Consider the following 25931-nt stretch of genomic DNA (forward strand, 5'->3'; position numbering starts at 1 on the left):
TTTTTGCGTTAAAGACATCTTTTACATATTGCGTTAACATTTTACATATTGCGTTATTTTTTACGTTTTACGTTACGTTTTTACATATTGCGTTAGTTTTTACATATTGTCTTGATTTTACATATTGGGGTTGTACACATGCCACCATCTTGTAAGTTACAACACCAAATCAGAATCCATAATTTTCGTAGGGAGCCTTCAGCGCAGACTGATTATCTGACTGATTGGGTGATTTTTGTGTTTTTTAAATGTACATCCATCCAGTAATTAAAACTGACCATGTTTTTAAATATTTAGTGCTGTTTTTTACATGAAGCTATATACTGACTGTGACCACAGGTATCTTCAAGCAGTTGACATTCTGTGCGGAACTGGGGTTTGTCAGTTTAGCTTCCTGTACTCAGAAAATGAGTCCACAAAGGTGGTCATATGTTATACTTTTATTGCTTCTTTAAGGCCAGATTCTGCCCCCATGTACATGTAATTGCTGTTGATAGCTTACTTAATTTTCAAAATAATATCAAGTTAGTATAGAAGTCAACGGGAACATATTTGGTTTAGTGTAACCTATATGAAGATCATATAAACTTGCAGCAGGTGGGGAAATAACTTAGATTTATGATAATCTTTCAAATAATTATTAATAATTAAGGGCTACTATAGATTCGAAAATATGCTATGACTGTCTACAATTTCCTTACGGTAACTGGACTTTAATTTTAAGGATATTGTTTCGAAAATCTAGGCCCTGAGATATACTTGATACAAAAACAAACTATTCTGTAAAACTTTCCTATACAAATCACTACAAGCCGTCAGTGTCAGTTTCAGTTCATTCATGCCGATTTCAATGGAATTTTCTGTTTTAGACCAATGATCTGTTTCAGCATGTTTCCTTGTGTTTGAGGGGCGTTGGGGCAGCCTAGTGGTTAAAGCGTCCGCTTTTTTCACGCCGAAGACCCGGGTTCGAATCCCTACATGGGCACAATGTGTGATGCCCATTTCTGGTGTCCCCCGCCGTGATATTGCTGGAATATTGCTAAAAGTGGCGTAAAACCATACTCACTCACTCACCTACTCCTTGTGTTTGAAGTGAGTGAGTGAGTTGGTGGGTATTATTCATGTTTTTAGCAATATTCCAGCAATATCACGGCGGAGGGCACACACATGGTACACATAATGTAACAGGCCAAACTTCTTTTCCCATTTTTCCCCTCTCAATAATCTTTTTACTGTTATAATAACATCAATAATTTCAACGAGTTACATGTACTTTGTCATTCTTCATATCCTTGATGGTATCAAACTGGGAAATTCAAGCTCGTGTGCGATTTTGTTGATTATGTTGTTGCAATGCATTATTGATTACAGTTACACGGGCAGCCATATGTCGATTTTTCAATTCATTAACTTGGAGTTGGATGCAGAATGTTTTTTTTCTGCATGTTGGTTTCCATTGTCTACATGCATCTGCTACAAGTTCAATCAATTCTTTATACCGCCTCCGTGGTGTAGTGGTTAGAGCGTCCGCCCGGAGAGCGGTAGGTCGCGGGTTTGATCCCCGACCGCGTCATACCAAAAGACCTTAAAATATGGTACTTGTTGGTCCCTGCCTGGCGCTCGGCATTAATGGGTTCAACAAGGACTGGTCGGCTCGGAATCAGTAAAATGTGTCTGAGTGGGGTATTCATGCTTCACTGCGGCATGGTATCTCAGTGAGCTAGTACTATAAAACCAGCTTAAGTGTGGGCTAGTACAAGCAGCCGCACATACACAAACATGCATGCACGTTGTCATATGAGCGAAATATTCTCAAGTACGACGTTAAACCCAATTTCACCTCACCTAAATCAATTCTTTAAAATGAAGCATTCATAATACCTTGATATGAAGATGGGGTTTTTAACATCAGAAGATTAGATATTTTTGACAGAGGGGAGCAAAATGTCTTCAAAAGCTCCTCAAATTTATATTGGTTCTTTGTTGTTTTTTTCTCTGATTTTTGAAAGACTTGAAATTTAAATCAACAGCATGTTATGATTCAGTATATAAGCTGATAGCCGGTGGTGTGGCCTTGAACTTGGGTTCTATTCTCCACATGTGTACAATGTGTGAAGCCCATTTCTGGTGTCCCCAGTTGTGATATTGCTGGAATATTGCTAAAAGTGGTGTAAAACCAAACTCACTAATAGCCACAAAACCTTTTTATTCAAGCCTGTATCATAAATTTGCAACTTCGATGTTAGAGTATAATTAGTCTTGTTTTCCTTCTGAAACAGATTCCACAAGGTAACGGAAATATAGTGTTTCTGGAACCTGTCTATCGCACAATCTGCATTAGAATATAAGCATTATTCATGGCCTAATGCTGCCAACAGCAGTTTAAGTGGTTCGGTATTCATCCTGTTATTTGGGAAAGAGAGGCAAAATTAGATAAGCCAGTAATTGTCCACGATTATCCAGCATTGTCCTTAATATTGTGTAGAATTGCCCAGTAATATCTAGTACATTGTCCATTAGTAAGGTCAAGCGTTATTCAGGACTGTCCTGCATTGTCTGGATGAATGTAGACTAAGGCTTAGTCCCTGAGTATATATAATGTTGATAGTAACAAACAAGCCCATTTAAATTGAAAAGGAGGCCCAGTGAGTTGGGAGATTCAGAATATGAGGGAATCTAGATTTGCTTCATTTAGAGCTTTAGCACTGCAACCGCCTCCGTGGTGTAGTGGTTAGAGCGTCCGCCCGGTGAGCGGAAGGTCGCAGGTTCGATCCCCGACCGCGTCATACCAAAAGACCTTAAAATATGGTACTTGTTGGTCCCTGACTGGTGCTCGGCATGAATGGGTACATCAAGGACTGGTCGGCTCGGAGTCAGTATAATGTGTCTGAGTGGGGTATTCATGCTTCACTGTGGCATGGTATCTCAGTGGGCTAGCACTATAAAACCAGCTTAAGTCTGGGCTAGTACAAGCAGCCACACATACACATACACACGCATGCACATCGTCATATGAGCGAAATATTCTTAAGCACAACGTTAAACCCAATTTCACCTCCCCTCACCTCTGGAGCAATGCTGTATTGTACAATATCGTATATCACCCTGCATTGTCCAGTATTGTCCCGAATTGTTCAACTGTGTTGTAAACAGGAAGACATGTCGCTGTGGATATCAGAGTATCGCAGTGGATGTCAAAGTATCGTGTTTATTGCTACTGTTGTTTGCCAACAAATACTTCACCAGAGCAGCAGATTTTCGATCCTTTGAATTCAATGCTTGCTCAACATGCTGAATGAATTCATGGTCAGCTGACACTTTGTATCACAAACCTTTTGGAAAGAGGGTTAAAACTCGGATACAAAGTGCAAGTCACTCTCATCTAAGAAGTAGTTGATAATATAGACTTGCGCAGGTAATAAATTAGGTAATAATTAAAATTTTGGAGACAAAATATATATAAAAATATATATAACAGACTGGCATCTGTAGCCATGCTCCAAGGCTGTACTGAATGCTGAGCCCATGGATGTACAGTAATTCTATCCTTTAGAGAGCAATGTCTAGATAAGCGGACAGTACTGACTGCTTGAACTGTGACTGTTGAACATGAAGGGTCAGTTCAAGGTCATCTTCTACTGATGCAGTTTAAGACCTGCTTGATAACAACTTATGTAAGGTGAGGGCTAGATTGTCTTGCATCAATCACTGGCTTGTCTGATCTATGGCCCGATTCTCCAAAGTGATCTTAGCACTACTTTTATCCTAGTCAATAGGGGCGGTGCGATAGCATTGTGGTTAAAGCATGCGTTTGCCATGCCAAAAGAGTGAAAGAGTGAAGCCCAGTTCTGGTGTCCCCTGTCATGATATTGGTGAAATATTGCCAAGAGGTGTAAAACCATACTCACTCACTCACTCACTCACTCACTCACTCACTCACTCACTCACTCACTCACTCACTCACTCACTCACTCACTCACTCACTCACTCACTCGCTCACTCGCTCACTCGCTCGCTCGCTCATAGGTCAATATTAAAGTATTATATCGAAATCGTCAAGATAATTTTCGCTTACCTTCCAGAACTTCTTCTTTCCTATCTCATGTGATGCTGAAGTTTACTTACCGGTACTTCAGCATGTAGAGATCTACACACCAGTATGTATTGTCAGGCCAAAATCTCCCCATCTCATTTGTGTGCCACATGTAAAGACTGTCGGCTATGGTTACATTTCCTTTTCAGCTGGAGCTGATTGGAACAGACTGTACTCAAACACAAAAACTTTCCAACTTCAACCTTTTCATTGCCTTTAAAAGCTCTTCTTCATTGGCTGAACATGCTGAACTGCACGTTGAGCATACATGTGTGGAGTTATGCGCTTTGCAATTTTATCATCATCATCATCATCTCTCATCTTCATCATCATCTGGGGGTGGTGGGGTAGCCTAGTGGTTAAGGTGTTCGCTTATCACACCGAAGACCCGGGTTCGATTCCCCACACTGGTACATTGTGTGAAGCCCATTTTTGGTGTCCCCGGACGTGATATTGCTGGAATATTGCTGCATAAGAATCATTGTTAAAAGCAGCATAAGACTCCACTCACTCACTCACTCACTCACTCACTCACTCACTCACTCACTCACTCATCATGTAGGGATGGTGGGGTAGCCTAGTGGTTAAAGCATTGGCTTGTCACACCGAAGACCCGGGTTTGATTCTCCAAAGGGGTACAATGTGTAAAGCCCATTTCTCGTGTCCCCACACGTGATATTGCTGGAAATTGGAATATTGCTTAGAGTGGCGTAAAACCATACTCACTCACTCATCATCTTACTGATGATGGTGCATCATATCATAGTTTAAGGTCACGTGACCATGGCTTTGGCTTACTTGAAACAGGACCAGTTCAGCAGCCAGGCAGTTTTCTAAGACCAATCATAGGGACCCATGAAAATGTTATTTAAATAGACATCGAGTTTCTAGTTTACCTTCAAGGAGGCAAAAACAGAAAAAACGACAGAAACTTATTGTATATATTTATATTTACATCAAAACTGGTTCGGAAATACTGCTCTAAATGTTAGCCATTACTGAGGACAACCATAAATGTATTTGCACTAGCCCTTAGGACAGATAAGCAACCTTTGCCTAGCAGCCTCAAGTGAATCTCAAAGGCTTGGAAGGGATAACAGCAGAATGGACCCAGGGATAGTCATCTGTCACCGCGCAGGGTTTATAAAAGTAATTACGAGCATATTAATATCAATATCAATCCATTAATCAGTGTGATCCCCTGTGGATGTTGTGGATGTATTTCCACTTACACATCACATTTGTGTGATCACATGTTGAACATGAGCCCACTGATCCATATCGAATTGGTCTAATCCCTTCTCAACATCAGGCAAGAATTGATCCAGGCCATATACCAGTACATTGTGTGAAATTATTCTCAACATCAGGCAAGATTTGATCCAGGCCATATACATTATGTGAAATTAAGGAGGAAAATTTAAAACATTATAGAATTATTATGCTTAGTAGCTTTAAACCAAAAAAAAGATGAAATGTGCAGACTGGATATGAAATTTGAAACGTAAATCTAATTCAGATTTATTTTGAGCAATACAAAATTTGTAAATCTTTCCCAACTTTGTTATATCCACAACCTTATTTTTTGGGTTGTTTCTTCTTCTTTTGTTATTATGGTCATGTGTGAAATTAATTAATGTAATGGATATCACGATATACAACATTCAAGTAGCGGCTGTTTGATGTGTTATTACACTCTTGTTGTATGGCCTTATGTAGTGTATGTGTTTGCCAACCTGGGTCGGTTTAAAGAAAATAACAAACGATAAATCAGATAACATAAAAGAATATTTCTCTTACACTTTAGCACAAAGGCCACACCATATCAGGCATCGAGAGTTATCTGATCGAGTCAATGAATGCATGTATAAATTGTTTGTACTTTTTCTCAGCTTATCAGAGCCTGTATGTTCTGACATGGAATCGGCAGATAGTGGCCATATGGTAGAGAAATACCAGCTCTGATAAAAGGGACATTTGCTGTGCCAGGAAAATAAATATAACTCTCAAAGAAAATAATCATAGCCCATAAAGGCAGGAAAGCTAAATCCTGCTGACAACAGATGGCGATATGTGTACCGTTATGACATATGGACGATTTTCTCTTATCCATTACACATTAAAAATCAATGGTCGTCTGGCATTAGATAACAGACCCAGAAAACGAAGGAAAAACGAGAATGAGCAAATCCCTGGAGAGTTTTTATGGTACAAAGATAGTGGAATGTGTTCCAGCTTGAATCGTAAATCAGATTTCTTTGATAATTTACGCTGGATTGTAGGATAGTTCTGTCTGATTTTTTTTAAGAAGACCTTTTGCGGAATTGTTTGTGTGGTATGTGAGATATGTTTTAATGAGCATTAGAAACGATGTTAGTTAATAGAAGTATGATGAAAGGAGTTGAACGGCAGAGATAATTGAGATCTAATAATGCCGCAGAATTCTGGGAGGGAGTCGCCAGTACAAGCGAGAATGTCAGATGAAATCTCGGCCATGCTCTAAACAGGAAAAACGTTCACTCTCCATGGTGGAAAACACGCAAATGCTATCACAATTCAATCCAGATTTCGGTCAGGTGATTGTGTTTTTAAGATGCCTTTGATGTGTGGACAATACAGGGTTTTCCAGAACCTGCTGTTGGAAACTCTCTCTACAGACTGTTCCATGTACCGTAGATAATATTGCTGCTATATTATGTCATTTAAAAAACCCATTGATTTAATTTTGGTAAAAATGCACCAATTGAAATGAAAGTCTCTGATTTGCAATTTTAGAATGTTTGATGTTATTAATATTGGTCATTTGTGTATGAATAATGAAATTTGAAATTCTAAATTAATATGTTTCAATGTCCTGACATAACATATGGCAGAAATGTTCACAAAAATGGAGGACAACTGGAGTTGCAATATACACAACATTTATGTCTGATACATGTCAATAATCATATAATTTGATATCAGCAATTATTCAGCCAGATAGCAGTTAACAAGTTTCATTAAATGCTGCAATGGACTCCTTTTACTTCACTTTATTACACTTTACAGCAGTGCATACATACATAGTTCAACTATGATAGTTCACAATCAGCTTTGAATATTGGAGAACGTGCTTTGAATTTGTTGACCGGTTCACTATTGAATTAAAATTTTATGGTGTGTATCTCGTAACTGTGTCTGTTTGGGTATTGTGTTAACACCTAAATATATTTGGACAAAATCACTAACTACACTTGGTGAACAGAGTAAAAAGGCTATTATGACATTGTACGAGTATTAAAAGAAAGTTTGAAATAGACCATGTCAAGATTTATTTAAGATATTTGATGCTATTGGTTGTTTCTATAGTGTGTTATGGTGCAGAAGTATAGGGGACCTCATAGTGTATAATTACTGAAGATGTACAGCATAAAATGTGTAAATGTTTTCTCAAAATGTGTAAAGCAACAAATAATGCAATAGTTTGGGGAGAATGTGCCAGAGCTCCTCTCCAACCTGTCAACACCACAAGGGCTATTAAGTATTGGTGTAGGCTACTGTATTTGGATGAACACAGACTGCCAATGCTACCTAATGGACGACTCTGGCTGTACCACACAGACTACTCATATTAAAAATATTCTGTTTAGACATGGCTTTCAATATGTGTGGTTAACACAAGATGTGGGAAATATGAAGATACTTACCGCGTATATTTTATATGCAACACAATACAAGGAACGCGATGCAGTCATATAGTATGTCATTACTTGTTGATTCATGTGTGACGACAATACATGCAGTGTTTACAGTGCTCCGTTACAAAGTAGGCATGCTCCATAGCATTTTTAATGGTTACAAGTAGTGTTGGGAATTTGTTAAAATCTCATAATTGATGATGTGTACAATTTGTGAAGCCCATTTCTGGTGTCCCTCGCTGTGATATTGCTGGAATATTGCTAAAAGCGGTGTAAAACCCAACTCACTCATTCACTCACTCATAATTGATGATTGGTTCATTACAACCGATTAATCATCAGAAATAATTGGTTAGCGTCATTTATCAAATTTTCCTGTTATGTTTGTTAAAGCATGAAAAGATAATGAAAAAACATGTAGTTCTTTGGGGTTGTTTGCAAAATGGCACAAAATACATTTGCAAATTTCACATATAGAAAGGATGACTTGTATGTAAGGAACATAAATCTCCTGGAGTCTTTAAGATAAATTCAATCATGACTTGGAATGAGCTCGTAGTGCTTATGAAATGTAAATTTAATGACACAGACAAAACCAACCTTGTGAAACTATTGTTAATGCAAACAAGTGTTCCAAAATTGTTTGTGTTCAATTATTAGAAAACATGATCAATTGCTTGGTCGCTTCATCACTGCGACCAATCTTAGATTATTTCAGTTAATCGGACCACCACTTGTTACAAGATATTATTTATATCCTTCATTGCTTGACATTAAATTCAGCTTGAATAAGCTTCTAGCTGAAACTTGTTTCATAAATGTTGTTAAATAAATAATTTTACTAACCAAAATGAATATATTTATGGGATTGGTCATTGAGGACTAGCTTTCAGGTAGTGATTCATTTGGTCCAATATTTGGTCCAAATGCTTTGGATAAAAGGATTTATGTTTACAATGAAGACAAACTTGCAAAACACAAACTAGTGCTAATATTCCTGTAGACATTATGGCATCTTCTTCAGAAGCTCTGTTGGGTAGCCTAGTGGTTAAAGCCTTTGCTCATCATGCCGAACCCGGGTTCGATTCCCCACATGGGTACAAAGTGTGAAGCCCATTTCTGGTGTCCCCGTGATGTTGCTGGAATATTGCTAAAAGCGGCATAAAACTGATACTCCTGTTTAGGCGTGATATTTCTCATCTAACATGTTTAGTGGAATTTTGTTGACAAGTTATCCAAACAAACAGAGAGTAGTTTTCCATCAGCTCAGAGACGTTTTTTGTTCCTTTTTGTATATCTTGTTCTGTTATTGATGATGTTTGTTTGTTTTCATTATTCAGTGTCGACTGAGTCCCACCTTCAATCATCATGATAATACAATTTGTTCTATATCTAGTCAGCAATAAAAAACCCAAAACAAGCACAACACATCAAGATGTCAGTTGCTTGGAATGAAATGATGTGTTTGCACTCCAAGATCAGGATTTCTCTTCACCTTTCAAAATTTTCTGCAGAAAAAGCCCTCCAGTTTATAAGCTGCTAGGTGGGTTTGAAATAGAAAAAATTTAATATATGTGAAGTGCTCTTATCCCAAGTCTCTCCATCCTCTTCCTAAGGAGACAGGAACTTCATCCATCTTGTTTTCCTGATCTACTGATATAAAAGTAACCTTCACTGGCACTCAAGTCAAGGCCAACAGTCTGTTTGGGTCAAAATGATACCGATGAATCACAATTTGACTCAAAATCGGTTCATCATCAAACATTCATTTCAATGCAGAATGTAATGAAAACATCAGACATACTCTGGAAAAGAGTTTCATAACGTTTGTCTCCAAAATAAAAATGTTACTTAACAAACTATAATCATTTTGTTTTGATTTTCCGTGTGAAGTTTTACGAGGGTAAAGTAACAGTTAAGGAACAGCCTCAAGGGCGGGAAGCAGGTACAATTGAGACAACACATCAAGCATAGCCAATCGATTTATTGACACGGTACATAAGACAATGAGATTCACCTCTGACATCAAGTCCATTATTTTCAAAGTTTATGTTGTTTTTTAAGGCGAAAGTGAAAGGGGTTGCCTTTTGACCCAAACAGATAGTCAAGGAGTGCCAACACCCACCATGTAAGAGAGGCACGTGCACTTAAACTGGTCTGCAGTCCGCTACTCAATTTTAATTTGAAACATTTTCAAAGCCTTGTTGCTTTCTTATTCCATGTATTCATTTTCATGTGCATTTATTAATTTAGTGAGTCATCAAATACATGTAGCCATATTCTCACTCATATGGGCAGTGGGGTAGCTCTGGTTAAAGCATTCGTTCGTCATGCTGAAGACCCAGGTTCAGTTCCCCACTTGGGTACATTGGGAACCCATTTCTGGTGTACCCTCTGTGATTTTGCTGGAATATTACCAAAAGTGTTCTATTTTTGGATGACTCACCAAATATGTGCATTATTTTTCAAACCCAGGGGTCTACTTTAGCCTAAAAACCTAGGGCTCCACAGAATCCCAAATAACCAATTTCAGGAGTCATTACAGGAAACAGAGACTTGTGTAAAGTAGTGAACAGGGGTAAACCACTGGATCCAGCAACAATGATTGCTGTCTTAATCCGATGACAAGCAGTCACCTTGGTCTCTTAGCCTGAGCCTCTTTGGGATAAGACAGTTTAGACTTAACAACCACTGGATCCAGCAACACTGATTGCTGTCTTGATCCGATGACAAGCAGTCACCTTGGTCTCTTAGCCTGAGCCCCTTTAGGATAAGACAGTTTAGACTTAACAACCACTGGATCCAGCAACACTGATTGCTGTCTTGATCCGATGACAAGCAGTCACCTTGGTCTCCTAGCCTGAGCCCCTTTAGGATAAGACAGTTTAGACTTAACAACCACTGGATCCAGCAACACCGTTCTTGATGCCCAACACAAAGACTATCCTTGCACCTGTTTATTTAACTGAGGACTGAAAGTAGTCTAACACTCAGTGTCTCAGCATATGTGTAAGATTCCATCTTCCATGATGATTTACCTTGGAGATAAGAACTTGGCAGGGATCAAAGGAGGACTAGAGACCAGCTTGCCTGAAGAGAAGTTCTTGAAAGCTTTAAAGTCGCTCCCTGATCCAATTACAAGAGATGCTCTATCTCAAGATACACCAATATAACAGCCTGCAGATTTACAGCTTGTGTCCTCTTTCTTCAGTAGAACTTTCCACAACCATGTCATGCTTTATAGTGGAGAGATGTTTCAACTGAACGTTCTTTCTTTATTTGAGGTCACACACGTATAAAGTGCATCTGTTATAATGATGGTTGATGCACTGCTGAAGGCAAGCTGGTACATGTTTATATGACCCTGTCATGCCTTTTCAATATTAATAAATTATTTATCTGTTAAAGTCACACTTGATGTACTGCTGAAGGCAAGCTGACATAGGTTTATATGACATTGTCATCATGCCTTTTGAGAGATGTGTCAACAGACCACTTAGTATTCATCCATTCAAGTTACACTTATGTGAACTGCAGCAATTGTTGATGCACTGCTGGATTCAAGTTTACATATAATCTATACCCTGTCATGCCCATTGAGAGATGTTCCGAATGAGTGCTCTCTATTCCCTGGTTGAAGTGACACTAACATAGAAGGCAGTTATAGTGATGGTCAGTCTACGGCTTGAAGCAAGCTACACATTTCTACCACCCATCCAACCCTGTTTGATAAAACTAGGATTTTCTCAATTGTTTTCCTAAATTCAGAGGTATTTTATCGATATCCTCTCAGCATGGCATTCAATGCAATACTCTGTAGCTAAGCATGAAAACCTGCCTCTTAAACCGACGCATACTGTATGAGTGAGTGAGTTGAGTTTTACGCCGCACTCAGCAATATTCCAGCTATATGGCGGCTGTCTGTAGATAATCGAGCCTGGACCAGACAATCCAGTGATCAACAGCATGAGCATCGATCTGCAGAATTGGGAACCAATGGCATGTGTCAACTAAGTCAGCGAGCCTGACCACCCGATCCCGTTATTCGCCTCTTAGGACAAGCATGAGTTACATCGGTTCCTAATACTGTATGAATGTTTACTACACAATGCATTTATCACCTCCAAAGATTTTGTGTTTGCTCATATTGTTACCCCGGATAACTCAAGGTGCCTATTAGGCCTTCGAAAGTTATAGTCACATGACTTATCCCACGCTATTAGGCGGTAGAAGGTTATAGTCAAGGGATTAATCCCACCGGGTACCCATTTTCTGCTGGGTGAACAGAGGCAATTTTGAACAACCTCACTTGCCTGAGGGGAGACCACATGTATGACGTGCTTCGTTGTGGGGCAGGACCGAAGTGCTAGAAATTCTCAGGAGTCACGCTCCAAAATGCCTACTTGTATATGTACTAGTATATGTTTTTACTATCAGTGATAAATTAATGTGAGTGGCGCTGTACCATATTCTTAATGTACCAAGTCATATGTCTGTATATATATTTTTTTAAAGATGTACAGCAGTAAGACGTAATTAAATATCTGTCTGGTAAAGAGAAGACTGAAATGGTTTTGTTTTCACAAAGTACATGTTCCACAGTCTATAGGTGCTGGACTACATGTCCCTTGTTACATGATTATAGGCCATGCTACAGAGAACCAGTTTCTACAAAGCCAATACTTTAGAACTATACTCATGGAAACAAATAAGGGAACACATGAAAATACAAGTGTTCCTATACTCTTGTCCAGGCTTCTTCACATGCTTTGTATTGCAGTATCAGTGAAATTCTGGAAATAAATAAAGGAACACTATTTGCACTTTCATGTGTTCCCTCATTCATTTCCATGAGTGTATGAAAGCACAACTTAGGAAGGTAGTTACCGATTTAAGAACTTTTACTGACATTTGCTTCAGGGGCCAGATATGAGCCTCTGGGCAGATGTGTGTTGGTAACATATAAACATGTTCCAGTGAACTACTCTCAAGAAATATAATGAGCAAGTGATATCAGTTTAATGCCACTTTTAATAGTATTGCAATAAGCTGTAGGATCCATGTATAGCATTAAACATTATATACAATCTGACTTCAGTTCCTCGTGTGATTACCTGTGAAGATCCGGGGTAGAATTGATCTTCAGTAACCCATGCTTGTCGTAAGAGAGACTTACGCGATCAGTTGGTCAGAGTTGCTGACTTGGTTGCACATATCATTGTATCCCAATTACGTAGATCGATGCTCCTGCTGTTGATCACTGGATTGTCTGGTTCAGACTTGATTATTTTCAGACTGCCGTTAATAGCTGGAGTATTGCTGAGTGTTCCATTTGTACGACTTCAAGCCATGGGGAAACTAGACCTTATAGATTTCAAGAATTAAAACACAGGTTCATGCATTTTAAATGCAATCAATCCCTTCCATAATAAAATCAGGACCTTCTTTTTCTTTCTGGAATATACTTCTGTCTCTTAATCACAATTTCATTGTCTGCTTTGGATCGGCAAATCGTTAACTGCGGAGGACTCTCAAGGTACTCACAGGTACTTGCTATATCTTCATCACTGCTAGAATTCATCATGACATACATATCCAGTCCCATTTGGGAAGATGGTGGGCTGTCACTGTCAAATACGTGTGCATCCATAATGTACATCTGTTCTGACCAAAGTGGCGATATATATGCGCATGCCTTGAAGTATACAGAAAATAAATAATCACTCCTGTAAAATGGCCCTAGCAAAACCAATAGCAGCCCCAAACAAGAATAATTAATCATTAAGAAGTCGAGGTACAATTGTAGTTCGAAATGCAAAATATGCTGGCCAGTGTCAGATGTCAGTGGCTTTGATGGGAAAGCATTTTCACAACCATGAAAACAAAACAAACCTATGCACAAAAATTAGATATCTATTTTAACTTAAATTTACAGAATAATCAGGGAAGTTAATACCATCTAAAGCTGGCCATGGTTTAAATGGCTAGACCACTCAGAACCCATGTTTAACTGTTGAAATGCTGAGTTAATCTCAGCATTTCAATGGTTGAACACAGGGCCCTAGAGGTAATATATGTAATTGTGTAAATACCTTCATCTTTCACTGTATCACTTATTGTGACATGCTTTGTGCACCCCAAGATTTTAACTGTCTGAATTAGTTAAGCTGACTGCTTCGAATATAAATGTCACTCAACCCCAGTGACTATAGGCAGGCTTTGTGCTTTAGATCGTTGCAACATGCAATTCAGGTGACGAGTCCTTTTCAACATTGTCGCTATGCAAAACATGTTTTCATTTGTATTATCATAGCGACTAATTCAGGGCAGCCATTGCCCAAATAGTTTTTGGCCTTTGGAAATATCTTGCAAAGACAGGTAAGACTTATTTGCAATTATTTATATGATGCTAATGTCCACTCCTCATCTTCTCCGCATTGTACACTGACTTGTCAACCAACCTGTACTACTCTTGTCATATTTTTAGACCCGTGAAGATCCGGGGTAGAATAGGTCTTCAGCAACCCATGTGCTTGCCATAAAAAGGCGACTATCTTGTCGTAAGAGGCGACTAACGGAATCGGGTGGTCAGTTTCGCTGACTTGGTTGACACATGTCATCGGTTCCCAATTGCGCAGATCGATGCTCATGCTGTTGATCACTGGATTGTCTGGTCCAGACTAGATTATTTACAGACTGCCGCCATATAGCTGGAATATTGCTGAGTGTGGCATAAAACTAAACTCACTCACTCACTCACTCATATTTTTAATTACCGTATGTGACATTTTTAACCTTAATTGGTTATCCCCTTGACCGTGGTTGCCATCACATCAATTTGTCCAAGGCAATGGTACTGTTTCTTTATCTGTACAGGGTTGTCTCTGTCTCCCGGTTGTTGTCTATAACTACATATATGTTCACAACTGTATTGTCAGGTAGTCCGGTGTTCAGACTGCATGTGTGGGGATGATCGTGAGCAGGGTAATGTCGCTCGTAGGAAAAAACCCAGAGGTTGAGATGGAGCTCTGCCCCCCTAATTTATGTCTGAGCCAGCAACCCAGCTCATTGCTGTCTTGTGTATTTGTTTGTCATGTATCGTATAACCAACTAAAGAAGTTTGGATGTCAATGTATGCCTTTGTCTTTGTCAACATATAATTCTGACCAAATTCCCCTGTTGACATAAAAGCTTTTACCGTATAAAGGATTTGCAAGGACTGTTGTATAAAGTGTTGTGCGCAGAATGAAACCAGGGACGGATACAGCTTTTTGAGAAAGGTGGGTTGCACAGTTTATTTTCACCTGAGACCAAATAGATCCGCCTATGTTTTAATAAACTTGAGGACAAAAGGGGGTTGCGCACCCCAGCATCCCCCATCTGGATCCGCTTGTGTGTAACTCTGTTATGTCTCGTAGCTTTAGATATATTCATGTGTGGCTTAATCACAAGTAAAGGCCATTAGAATTTATAAATAAAAATTAATAAAACATTTATTTACCACAGAGTAACTGATAACTCCTACTATGACTGGGAAACAGTGTCAGAGGGGGGAAACATTTGGCCCTGAACGCTTTACACTTGACTGTCAGCGTCACTTTGGTGCAATGTGAGAAGTATGCAATCACAAGCCAGCTGATTGGATGTTACAAGTCATGTGATGACAAGAAGTTGCAGGGCAATCATAAGTATGCTTGTTATTTTACGTTTATGGAGAAATAATTGTACCTTTGATACTCAGACCAAGATCAACAGTAAGTAACATAATAATTCCACCATGACTTATGGGTACTGTTATCATATTTTGTAAGCTCATTCAATGAGGTGAGGACATAGTGTTAAAAGCTGATGGTCTTCTGTTTGTTGTAAAAGCCTGTGATGGTGTCATCAGCCTGCCTCTGGCCTCGGAACAGCTTACAGGGAGCAATGAGAGCTTTGAGATTGATAATCCACTCGCACCCAATCCAGCTTTAAACCAAAGCGTTCTTCCTGAATGTTATCAGCAGTACCAGTACCAGGAATTACAAGACTGAATCAGTTAATGTCAGTTGGTAACAAATGCTTAAGTGTCATACCCTTGGATGATGTCAATTTCAGAGTCTGTAGTTTTTGATGAAGTGACCATCATCTATTCGGCATGTCCAGTGTATGGACTAGTCAACAGTATGATGCTTGAGGGTAAGGTCTAGCATTGAGGGTAAGGTCTAGCATTGTATGGACAGTGGGGTAGCCTAGTGATTTATGTGTTCACTCATCATGCTGAAGATCCAGGTTCAATTCCCCACATGAGTACAATGTGTGAAGAGCATTTCTGGTGTCCTCTGCCATGATATTGCTGGAATATTGCTAAAAGTGCTGTAAAACCCAACTCACTCACTCATTCACTAGCATTGCGCAGTCTCGTCAGGAGGACATAGAAACGGTGTGGTCACATGTCAAATGTGGCATGTGATCCTGTGATAGGATGTCTGTTGTGTCATGGATGGCCTGTGATACTGTGATATAAAGTCTGTTGTGTCCTGTATGGCCTGTGATATAAAGTCTGTTGTGTCCTGTATGGACTGTGATATAAAGTCTGTTGTGTCCTGTATGGACTGTGATATAAAGTCTGTTGTGTCATGATATATGACCTGTGATATAAAGTCTGTTGTGTCATGATATATGACCTGTGATATAAAGTATTTTGTGTCATGATATATGACCTGTGATATAAAGCCTGTTGTGTCCTGTATGGACTGTGATATAAAGTCTGTTGTGTCATGATATATGACCTGTGATATAAAGTCTGTTGTGTCATGATATATGACCTGTGATATAAAGTATTTTGTGTCCTTTATGGCCTGTGATATAAAGTCTTTTGTGTCATGATATATGACCTGTGATATAAAGCCTTTTGTGTCCTGTATGGACTGTGATATAAAGTCTTTTGTGTCATGATATATGACCTGTGATATAAAGTCTTTTGTGTCCTGTATGGACTGTGATATAAAGTCTGTTGTGTCATGATATATGACCTGTGATATAAAGCCTGTTGTGTCCTGTATGGACTGTGATATAAAGTCTTTTGTGTCATGATATATGACCTGTGATATAAAGTATAAAGTCTGTTGTGATGTCATGTTGTGTCATGATATATGACCTGTGATATAAAGTCTTTTGTGTCCTGATATATGGATATAAAGTCTTTTGTGTGTATGGACTGTGATATATAAAGTCTGTTGTGTCATGTTATATGACCTGTGATATAAAGTCTGTTGTGTCATGATATATGACCTGTGATATAAAGTCTGTTGTGTCCTGTATGGACTGTGATATGAAGTCTGTATGGTCAGATATAAGGTCTGTTGTGTCATGATATTGACCTGTGATGACCTGTGATATATAAAGCCCTGTGGCCTGTGATATAAAGTCTTTTGTGTCCTGTATGGCCTGTGATATAAAGTCTTTTGTGTCATGATATATGACCTGTGATATAAAGCCTGTTGTGTCCTATATGGACTGTGATATAAAGCCTGTTGTGTCCTATATGGACTGTGATATAAAGTCTGTTGTGTCATGTTATAAGGCCTGTGATCCTCTGGTTCTGTGACATTGAACTTGTCTCATCTAAACCCTATCATCCTGTGTTTTGAAGCTTGTGATCTGAGCTATGACTGTTGCTGTGATATGAACCTTTTATGTCATCTTGCCCTGTTGTCCTTTGTTCAAGTCAGTGGCCGTGTTATGTAATACCTGTATGCAGGGTCCTATTCTATTTTTACTTCCAACCAGCATGACAAGCTTGACAGGTTGAAGACTGATGCCTTCCTGTATTGAGTAGGTAACAAATTAAAGTTTTTCTCAAATTTGTGTCACACTAACCTTTTGCGCTAAAAGAAGGGGGATAGTTGTGTATTCTTCACATATTAGACATTTGAATAGTGCAGTAGATGCCCTTGAGTCAGTAATTTACTTCCTCTTACACAGATTTGTGTTGTACTTGCAACCTCACAGCTACATTTCTGTTTAGTTTTCTCCTGTTGTTCCACTGAGCCATTAGAACTTCTGAAATAACTAATTGTCTTTAAGATATTTCCAATCATGAAGCAATTGTTTGAACCAGGACCCATATTAGCTGTAACATGCTAAATTATTATTTGACCGCCTCCGTGGTGTAGTGGTTAGAGCGTCCGCCTGGAGAGTGGAAGGTCGCGGGTTCCATCCCCGGTCGCGTCATACCAAAAGACGTTAAAATATGGTACTTGTTGGTCTCTGTCTGGCGTTCGGCATTAATGGGTAGAACAAGGACTGGTCGGCTCGGAGTCAGTATAATGTGTCTGAGTGGGGTATGCATGCTTCACTGCGGCATGGTATTTCAGTAAGCTAGCACTATAAAACCAGCTAAGGTTTGGGCTAGTACAAGCAGCCGCACATACACATGCACACGCATGCATGTCGTCATATGTGCGAAATATTCTCAAGTACGACGTAAAACCCAATTTCACCTCACCTCACCTAAATTATTATTTAAATAAACCAAAACTGCCATATCAGAAATTTTGAAGAGAAAACTATGATTGGTCCACTTCTCAAGAGAAACCAATAAGATTCAAGCTTTATGAGTTCAAAACATGACGGCTGATAACTTTTTTAACACTTTGTTAACAGTCATTTTTAAGACGACTTGGAGGACATTCTATCGTCACTTAGTTCTAGCCATACAGTGTATCTGCAATGACTGTCAAAATAGATAAAAATTGCTGAAAGTTTTTAGGGCTCCGTCCATAAATGTCAGGAGACCTATTGGAAATATTTGATTTACTATTATTTATTATTATTCCAGTGGGGTTTGTTGGATTTTTTGTTCCAAACAAAATGAAAGAATCCATGGTCAGAAACTTCTATAAAAAAAAGTCATCAAAACCCAACTCACTCACTCATTCACTAAGTCATCAAGGTGCTCCTGGTCCTGAAGGGTGTCAAGAAAAAACTCAAGACTCTAGACTTAAGGACTAAGGACAGATAATTGAATGCACATCAAATGAAACACCGAAAACAACAAGGGTTGTTCTAAGTTAACGCTCATCACACACCGCACGTGCATTTGTTTCACTGTTCCAACTACTGCGCTTACCCCATTGTAATTCAAACCAGTAATAGCGATTTGAATCTATGATCGTTTGTTAAATAACTTTTATCCTAAGTTGAATCAAATTCTCAGATTTAAATGTTCAATTGGCAAGGTAAAATTATGAGGATTTGCAATCTTAATTTCACTTTATTTGATTTACTCTTTTGTTTAAAGTGAAATTCATCGGCACGTTTTCACTGCAAACAGACTATAGATACATTTGATTGCATTATATAAGAAGTGAACATATGCAGTAACAAATATTTCACATGCACAATACCAATTGCAATCAGTTGAACAGGAGTAACTGCATATGGTTCAGTTTTGGGTTGCAGAATATGGACCTGTTTGCTATTACATTTCTATGCCCAACATGGGTAGTAGGTCTGTGTATTGGCAAATAAATTGTATTGCAATATATTGCAATTCAGCTACCCGTCTTGTGATATATTGGGAGCTTCAATGTTGACAGTAAGTGACAGTAATTGTATATGTCGATCCTATTTTCTGCATTATAAGTCTCTAAAAATATATGTTATGGTTCTGAAAACAGTTATCTCAAAATTAGGTTGCATAGTCAAGGATTCTAGTTTCTTTTTTTATGCAATGAATAATATTACCGTATGCCATTTTGTCATTGAATAACAAAGGAAAGCAACTGTTGTGAATGAAAGCCTGTGAATACTTTAATTTAAACCATAAAGATAATCACATAACCTTCATAGATGGTCTTTACCCAATATATCGGTTCTCAGATAAAATATTGCAATACATATCACTTGAAAAGTATTGCGGTATACCAGTATGCTGGTAATACCATGCAGTCCTGATGGGTAGTACCTGTGTCGACAAACGACCCCATCATCGTTAATGAAGCTTGATGACAAGGTGCCATCTTGGAAATGGCGCTCAGCACACTGCCTGTTTACACAATTGCTTGTCACTGGTACCGCTTGTCCCAGAGCCTGATAATCACACACATGACTTGCACTTCTCAATGTCACGCACATGTGGATGTTGTAATGACCATATGAAGACTCCAATTAGACGGAACCTTTTGCCCTAGAACACTGATGCAGCAAGAGACATATGTTAGTTGTATTACATTCCCTCTGAACTAGTTATAGGCTGACAATTAAGTGTTGACTTTTTGCTACAGTACGCTACTCTGTTCCTATCATGTCATAGAAATATTACCTCTGTGGCGTGATTTGATGCTATGTTCTGGTACAACATGCAAAATGGCACCTTTTGAATGCATTACAAACAGATTTATCGCTTCTCTAGTGTATTATTGTAGGTATGGATGTGTATTTTGTGTTTGCATCATTTGCAAATTCTGTACCTGAGACAGACAAAATGGCAAAGCAATCACATTTAAGTTAAGCATCTTCCATAGATTTGTTTGGGGAAATGGAATAAAAAGTTGTGTTTGTGTGTATGAAGATACAGCTGTAGAAGATGGATGATCTCATTGCTTCCATTTGAGACTTAGAAAAAATAGATGGGAAAAATCATCTTGTTGTTTCTTAATCATTTCCCAATATAATCATGACAATAGCATCAGCTTGAATCTGGGTATGTATTTAGAATTCTTTCTACAAATGTAATATTTTTTCCATTTCTTGACGTAAAAGATCTTTTAGAGATTAGAACATCATGACAAATACAGGTTTGTTTTCATTAGTTCCGAGGCTGACAGATGGCTGTTCCAGTAATGTTGTTTAGTGTATCCTCCATGTATCTCTGTTGTACAAGCAAACAGCCAGGGCAGAGGTTGGTGTTGGGGTAGTCGGAAACAAGTACAGGTTGGGCGCAGGTGCATGGAACACGTTCCTGTAATGTAAGGTGTAGCACCGGAGACAGAAGATCGGGGACTGAAAAGGTTACAACAATTCCATTTATCACACGGAGTGTTTGTGGAGCAAGGAACTCGCAGTGAGGCCAACTATGATGTATTGTTGCCATATGGAACCATTGTCTGATGTGTTGGGAATATCACTGTATACCACCATAGGCTAGGGAATAATGATGTGGCGGAGTATTGTTTGGTCTGTTGGGAATATGACTGTGTATTGTGTGTATTCTGTATTGGCCGACTCCATCTTGAATAGAAGATCAGAGTATTATCTGTTCGGCAAGTTATATGACCTTTTATCTTACCTTTATGTGAAATACTTTAATTTCATTGGTCAATGAAAATTTAATTTGATTTAATCAAAATTTAATTTCATTGGTCAATGAAAACTTGCCTACCGGCTCTGGTAACACTGCTACAAGGAGGCGTACATCAGACTGTATTAAACTCAGAGAGAAGCATACAACTTATAATATATGACTGTGCTTGACCCTTGTTTTGTAAATGCAAGCTTATGATGATGATGTGTCTGAGAATTGTTGGTCTGTTGGGAATATCACTGTGTAACACCATAGACTATATAATAATGATGTGTGTTGCACATTGGCCAATGCTGTCTTACTTATTACTTTTCGTAAAAGGCGACTGTCGGGATCAGGTGGTTAGACTTGCTGACTTGGTTGAAACATGTCATCTTATCCCAATTGTGTAGATCGATGCTCATGCTGTTGAACACTGGATTGCCTGGTCCAGACTCGATTATTTACAGACATCCACCATATAGCTGGAGTGAGTGAGTGAGTTTAGTTTTACGCCGCACTCAGCAATATTCCAGCTATATGGCGGCGGTCTGTAAATAATCAAGTCTGGACCAGACAATCCAGTGATCAACAGCATGAGCATCGATCTGCGCAATTGGGAACCGATGACATGTGTCCATATAGCTGGAATGAGGAGTTAAACAACAAACCAACAAGTCTGGCAACAAACTCTGAGACTAGCAGGGGTGGAAATAACCCATTGCCCGACGCCCGAGTCCAGTGTTTTTTTCTGTTGGGCAAGCAAATTTGTATATCACACTGTACCGGTGTCCAGTTGACTTTCCAATATTAATTATGTTGTTTATTTAAAAAATCAACAAGAAAATGGCCGGTATAGTGGAAAAATTATCAGGGCAAGTGATTTTACATGTGCCACTGTACCGGAGTACACTAGCAATTTTAAAGTTATTTTCACCCCTGACTAGTGAAACTTCTATGGTTCAGTTATAGTGAAAGAAATGTCATATTAAATTTTGAAGGTTACAATACATTTTTCTTAAAAACACATTGATGGGAACATATCACAGTCTCCAGCTGTGAAGCATTCTAGCCTCGGACTTTATCCATGCACAGACAGACTCATTGTCTTGTGTTATACATTATCTATTCACAAAAGATGAAAGGGATTGTGTACAAGTTCTCCAACTCCTTCTCCCAGATATTTACACAATTGAATACAATTTGTATTATGTATAAACACATAAATCTCTTTGTGTTACACATGTGGATCTATTTATATATTTTTTAATTGTTATATCATCTTGCCACACTATTGTTCAATGTCCTGTTCCAGTATTGTGTTACGTTTGGGGATTGTGGGAACTCAACCGTCACAAGTTAACTGAGACTGTTTGAAAGAAATAAGAGATTCATTCTGTGTTAGTTGGCCTTATTGTAGATACTATTTCCCCAAAAACTAATAACATTGATATTTTGTTTCAGACTTGCCTCCTAAATGTTAATGGAAAAATGAACAAGAGGAACATGTCCAGTAAATGGGAGAATTTTTTTATAAGGTAGGTTTCTGCTATTTATGTTTTAGACATGATCAGTATATTTTGGATGAGCATACCTTAAAGTTTATGGAAAGAAGTTTTGGGGAAGTATAACTTAAGTGGTTGTAAGTCACTGTGTGTTGTCCGTCATTTACTCACATCTCATCCAAAACTCAAAGGCCTATTGAGCTGAAACTTTGTATGAGTGATCCAAGGAATTATGTACAGGTATAAATAGCAAATGCTTGCATAATCCTTATCCATTTCTGTTGCCATTCTTCATGGTACTGGAAAGCTTCAGAACTTTAAGGCTGTTTTTAATTTTATTTTGTTGAAGATATTGTTGTAAGGGGTTTAGTTCAATGAAAAAGGTCAAAATCTATTGGGCAAAATGTTGTTTGTCTATATTGGGCAGGATATGATAAACAGGGATGATATGGGAAATGGATTTCTTTTAAAAATCAATTAATTTGAGTTTAGGTTTCCTAGGCATGTACAACTTTTGGAAAAAGGAAAATTGTTATGAAGTAATACAAGAATATTTTTCTGAAGTATGAACAATTCTTTCAAAAATACATACATATTCTCAGAGACATTAATCTACATCTGGCTTCTGAAATGGCATATATTCCACTGAGGTCCAGGATGATATGATGTGTAAATACGACCTGTGGTTTGCAAGACTGTTCCTTAAACACCTGTGGATGAAAAACCCATGTGAGATATCTGGTATCCACCATGTTTGAGATTAAATTCCATGCCTGTGATTGGTTACACTATGGTGATGACCTAAAGTTACATTAGGTCGGGCTATTTTCCTGAATGTAATTTAATATAAGTAAGTCATACTTCAGACGAACTCACTTACGTTTGTGTTGAAAGTTTATGGATTTAGAGTGATAATATGTGTTGTGTAGCTTTCACTGTCATTTTTTGCCTGGACAATCAAGTTGCATTGACAACCTTGGCCATATTCGCCAATGTCTTACATTTGAATCTGCCAAGACTCTTGTATTGTCACTTGTAATGAGTAAGCTTGATTATTGTAACTGTTTACTGGCCGGTGCATCAAAGACCCAGATAGCCAAGCTACAGAGAGTGCAGAACGTCGCCGCCCGATGACTCGCTCTGGAAAATATGAACACATTACTCCTATACTGTACACTCTCCACTGGCTTCCAGTCGAGTTCCGGATCAAGTTTAACTCTTATGCCTTGTTTTCCGCTGTCTCACTAGAACTGCGCCTTCCTATCTATCCAACCTTCTAACCGTGTACACGCCTTCCCGATCTCTTTGTTCACAGGATAACAACTTGCTTGTTGTACCCAAAGTAAAGACAGTGCAGTATGGAAACAGGTCCTTGAACAGTCTGCCACAGAGTCTCAGAGACTGTTCTGACTTTCATACCTTTAAATCCAATCTAAAATGCTAAACTAGTGAGATTTTAAGGGTGTGAGAAAAACATTACTGCACTCGTTTTTATTTGTTCGATACAGTTTGATACAACTCATTCTCAGGTAACAGACGTTTGTGCAGTAATCTCTGATCCAGATTAGAATTGGTCTTTAGCAGCCATGCTTGTCATGAAACATGACTAACGGGAGTGAGTAGTCAGGTTCACTGATTGGCTGATTTATGTCTTTGTATCTCAACTGCGTAGATTGATTGGTCCATACTCCATTATTTACAGACCACCGTCATGTAGTAGGGGTGGGTATTGCTGAGAATTTTCATATTGCGATATATTACGATGCGAAAGCATATATTGCGATATGTATTGCAATATATTGCAAGAAGTTTTTTAACAATAAACTACTTATAATCAAGTTAACGCTTTATTTGTAAAGCAAAAACACAACAAAATCACTATGCTTGATTAAGCTTTAATAAAAACTTTTAATCATGACAAAATAATAATATACATAATATTTAAATGTAATTTGCACCACGATCATTCCCACCACCATTACCACAATTGCCACAATCATCAAGATTTCCGAGTGTTACGAAGTTTTCCGAATGCATGTCAAAATACTGGTTTTCGATCAGCATATCGCAATACGTATCGTTTTCATGTCTGAACCGGTTAATACCGGTAAACCGGTTATATTACGCAGCCCTATCATGTAGTGGGAAACTTTCTGTGTGCGGCATTAGACAACAAGTAAATAAAAGTAATCTCTATGTATACAACAATGAGACAGGGTATACTAATGTGCTTGAGTATTATCTTGGGGAGCACTGTAACAGTCATAATTAATTCTCAGTGTAAATCTTCAACAAACTGCTGAATTTGTGCTACACAGCATCCCGGTGAATCCCCAGAAGAGAAGCAGACAGAGACACCTGTGATCCCAAATCCACAATTTCAGATTAAAATTCCATCAGCCTCTCTGATACAGACAGACTCCTCATCAAGTGCCAAAACACCTGGACAGGCCATGCTTTCTCGTTCCAGATCAGTAACAAACAGTACTCATTTTCTCTTCTCTGGCAACAAACTGGTTCCAGTTCAGTGCTAACCAGTTCCAGATCACTTGAAGTTGATCCTGTTTTCACTATCTGGGATATATCCAGCAGTGTAGTGGGAGATGGGATACTCTGGTATTTGGCCAAATCTTCTGTTACTTAATCCATAGAGGCAATCTATGGGAACAACGGCTACACAGAGTAGAGCTACTGGCGAGAGAACCCAGCACCCCAGTTCACTAACCCATCGCAGTGTTGCAACAGGCTAAGGTAACTTAAAAGCATATGCATTCTGACAGTTATACCACTGTGTAGACTAACATTTAGTCTCTGAAATGAACATATTTTACAGAAAAAAAACTCTTCATAAAAAGTAATCATAAAATTTAATGAAAAGGCGCCCAGAGACTTTCTTCATTTTGCCTGAAACTGTGGAAATCAACACTTGCCACATATTCTAGACCTGCATGGGCTGTCTTGGATATAATTGTTTCAGGGTCTGTATGACAGACTAACTAGTGTGATGCCTCTGTGAAACAGACCCCGATTTTGGTAAATTCTTAGGAAGACTTTTCTTTCTGAAAACTATTTTTACAAATTTCCAGGAACCAACATCCCTGTCTGTCAAAAAATATTCAGTATTTTCCAACCCAAAACATTTGCCAATTAGATCATGTTTGATACTTGTACCATAGAGCTTAAAACTTAGCCTGCTGTTCACATGGTTAATTTAAAGTTTTGAACAAAGTAGGAATGGTAAACTTGTTGTGAAGAGCCAAATTTGTTTGCCATGTTCTGATAAGTCCTAAATGTATTGTCCAGAATGTGGTGATGCTGTTATTTCGCTAGAGGTGGTATAACGTGTACATGTTCTGAGAATATCAGTATCGCTGATGGGGTCGTTGTCA

General features: G+C 38.5%; 1 protein-coding gene across 1 annotated transcript in view; it reads left to right on the top strand.

The window, feature by feature from the left end:
• LOC124273845 (beta-1,3-galactosyltransferase 1-like) overlaps positions 1 to 25931 on the top strand; it is a 103327-nt gene that overhangs the window by 19731 nt on the left and 57665 nt on the right. The window contains exon 2 of the mRNA XM_046709157.1: positions 22502 to 22575. Within this exon, the coding sequence (XP_046565113.1) occupies positions 22529 to 22575 (47 nt within the window). The 5' untranslated portion in view covers positions 22502 to 22528. The remainder of the gene's footprint in view (positions 1 to 22501; positions 22576 to 25931) is intronic.

The sequence above is a fragment of the Haliotis rubra genome, unplaced genomic scaffold (genome assembly GCF_003918875.1).
Source record: "Haliotis rubra isolate DU_JTF1 unplaced genomic scaffold, ASM391887v1 Scf185, whole genome shotgun sequence".
NCBI classification, from domain to species: domain Eukaryota; kingdom Metazoa; phylum Mollusca; class Gastropoda; order Lepetellida; family Haliotidae; genus Haliotis; species Haliotis rubra.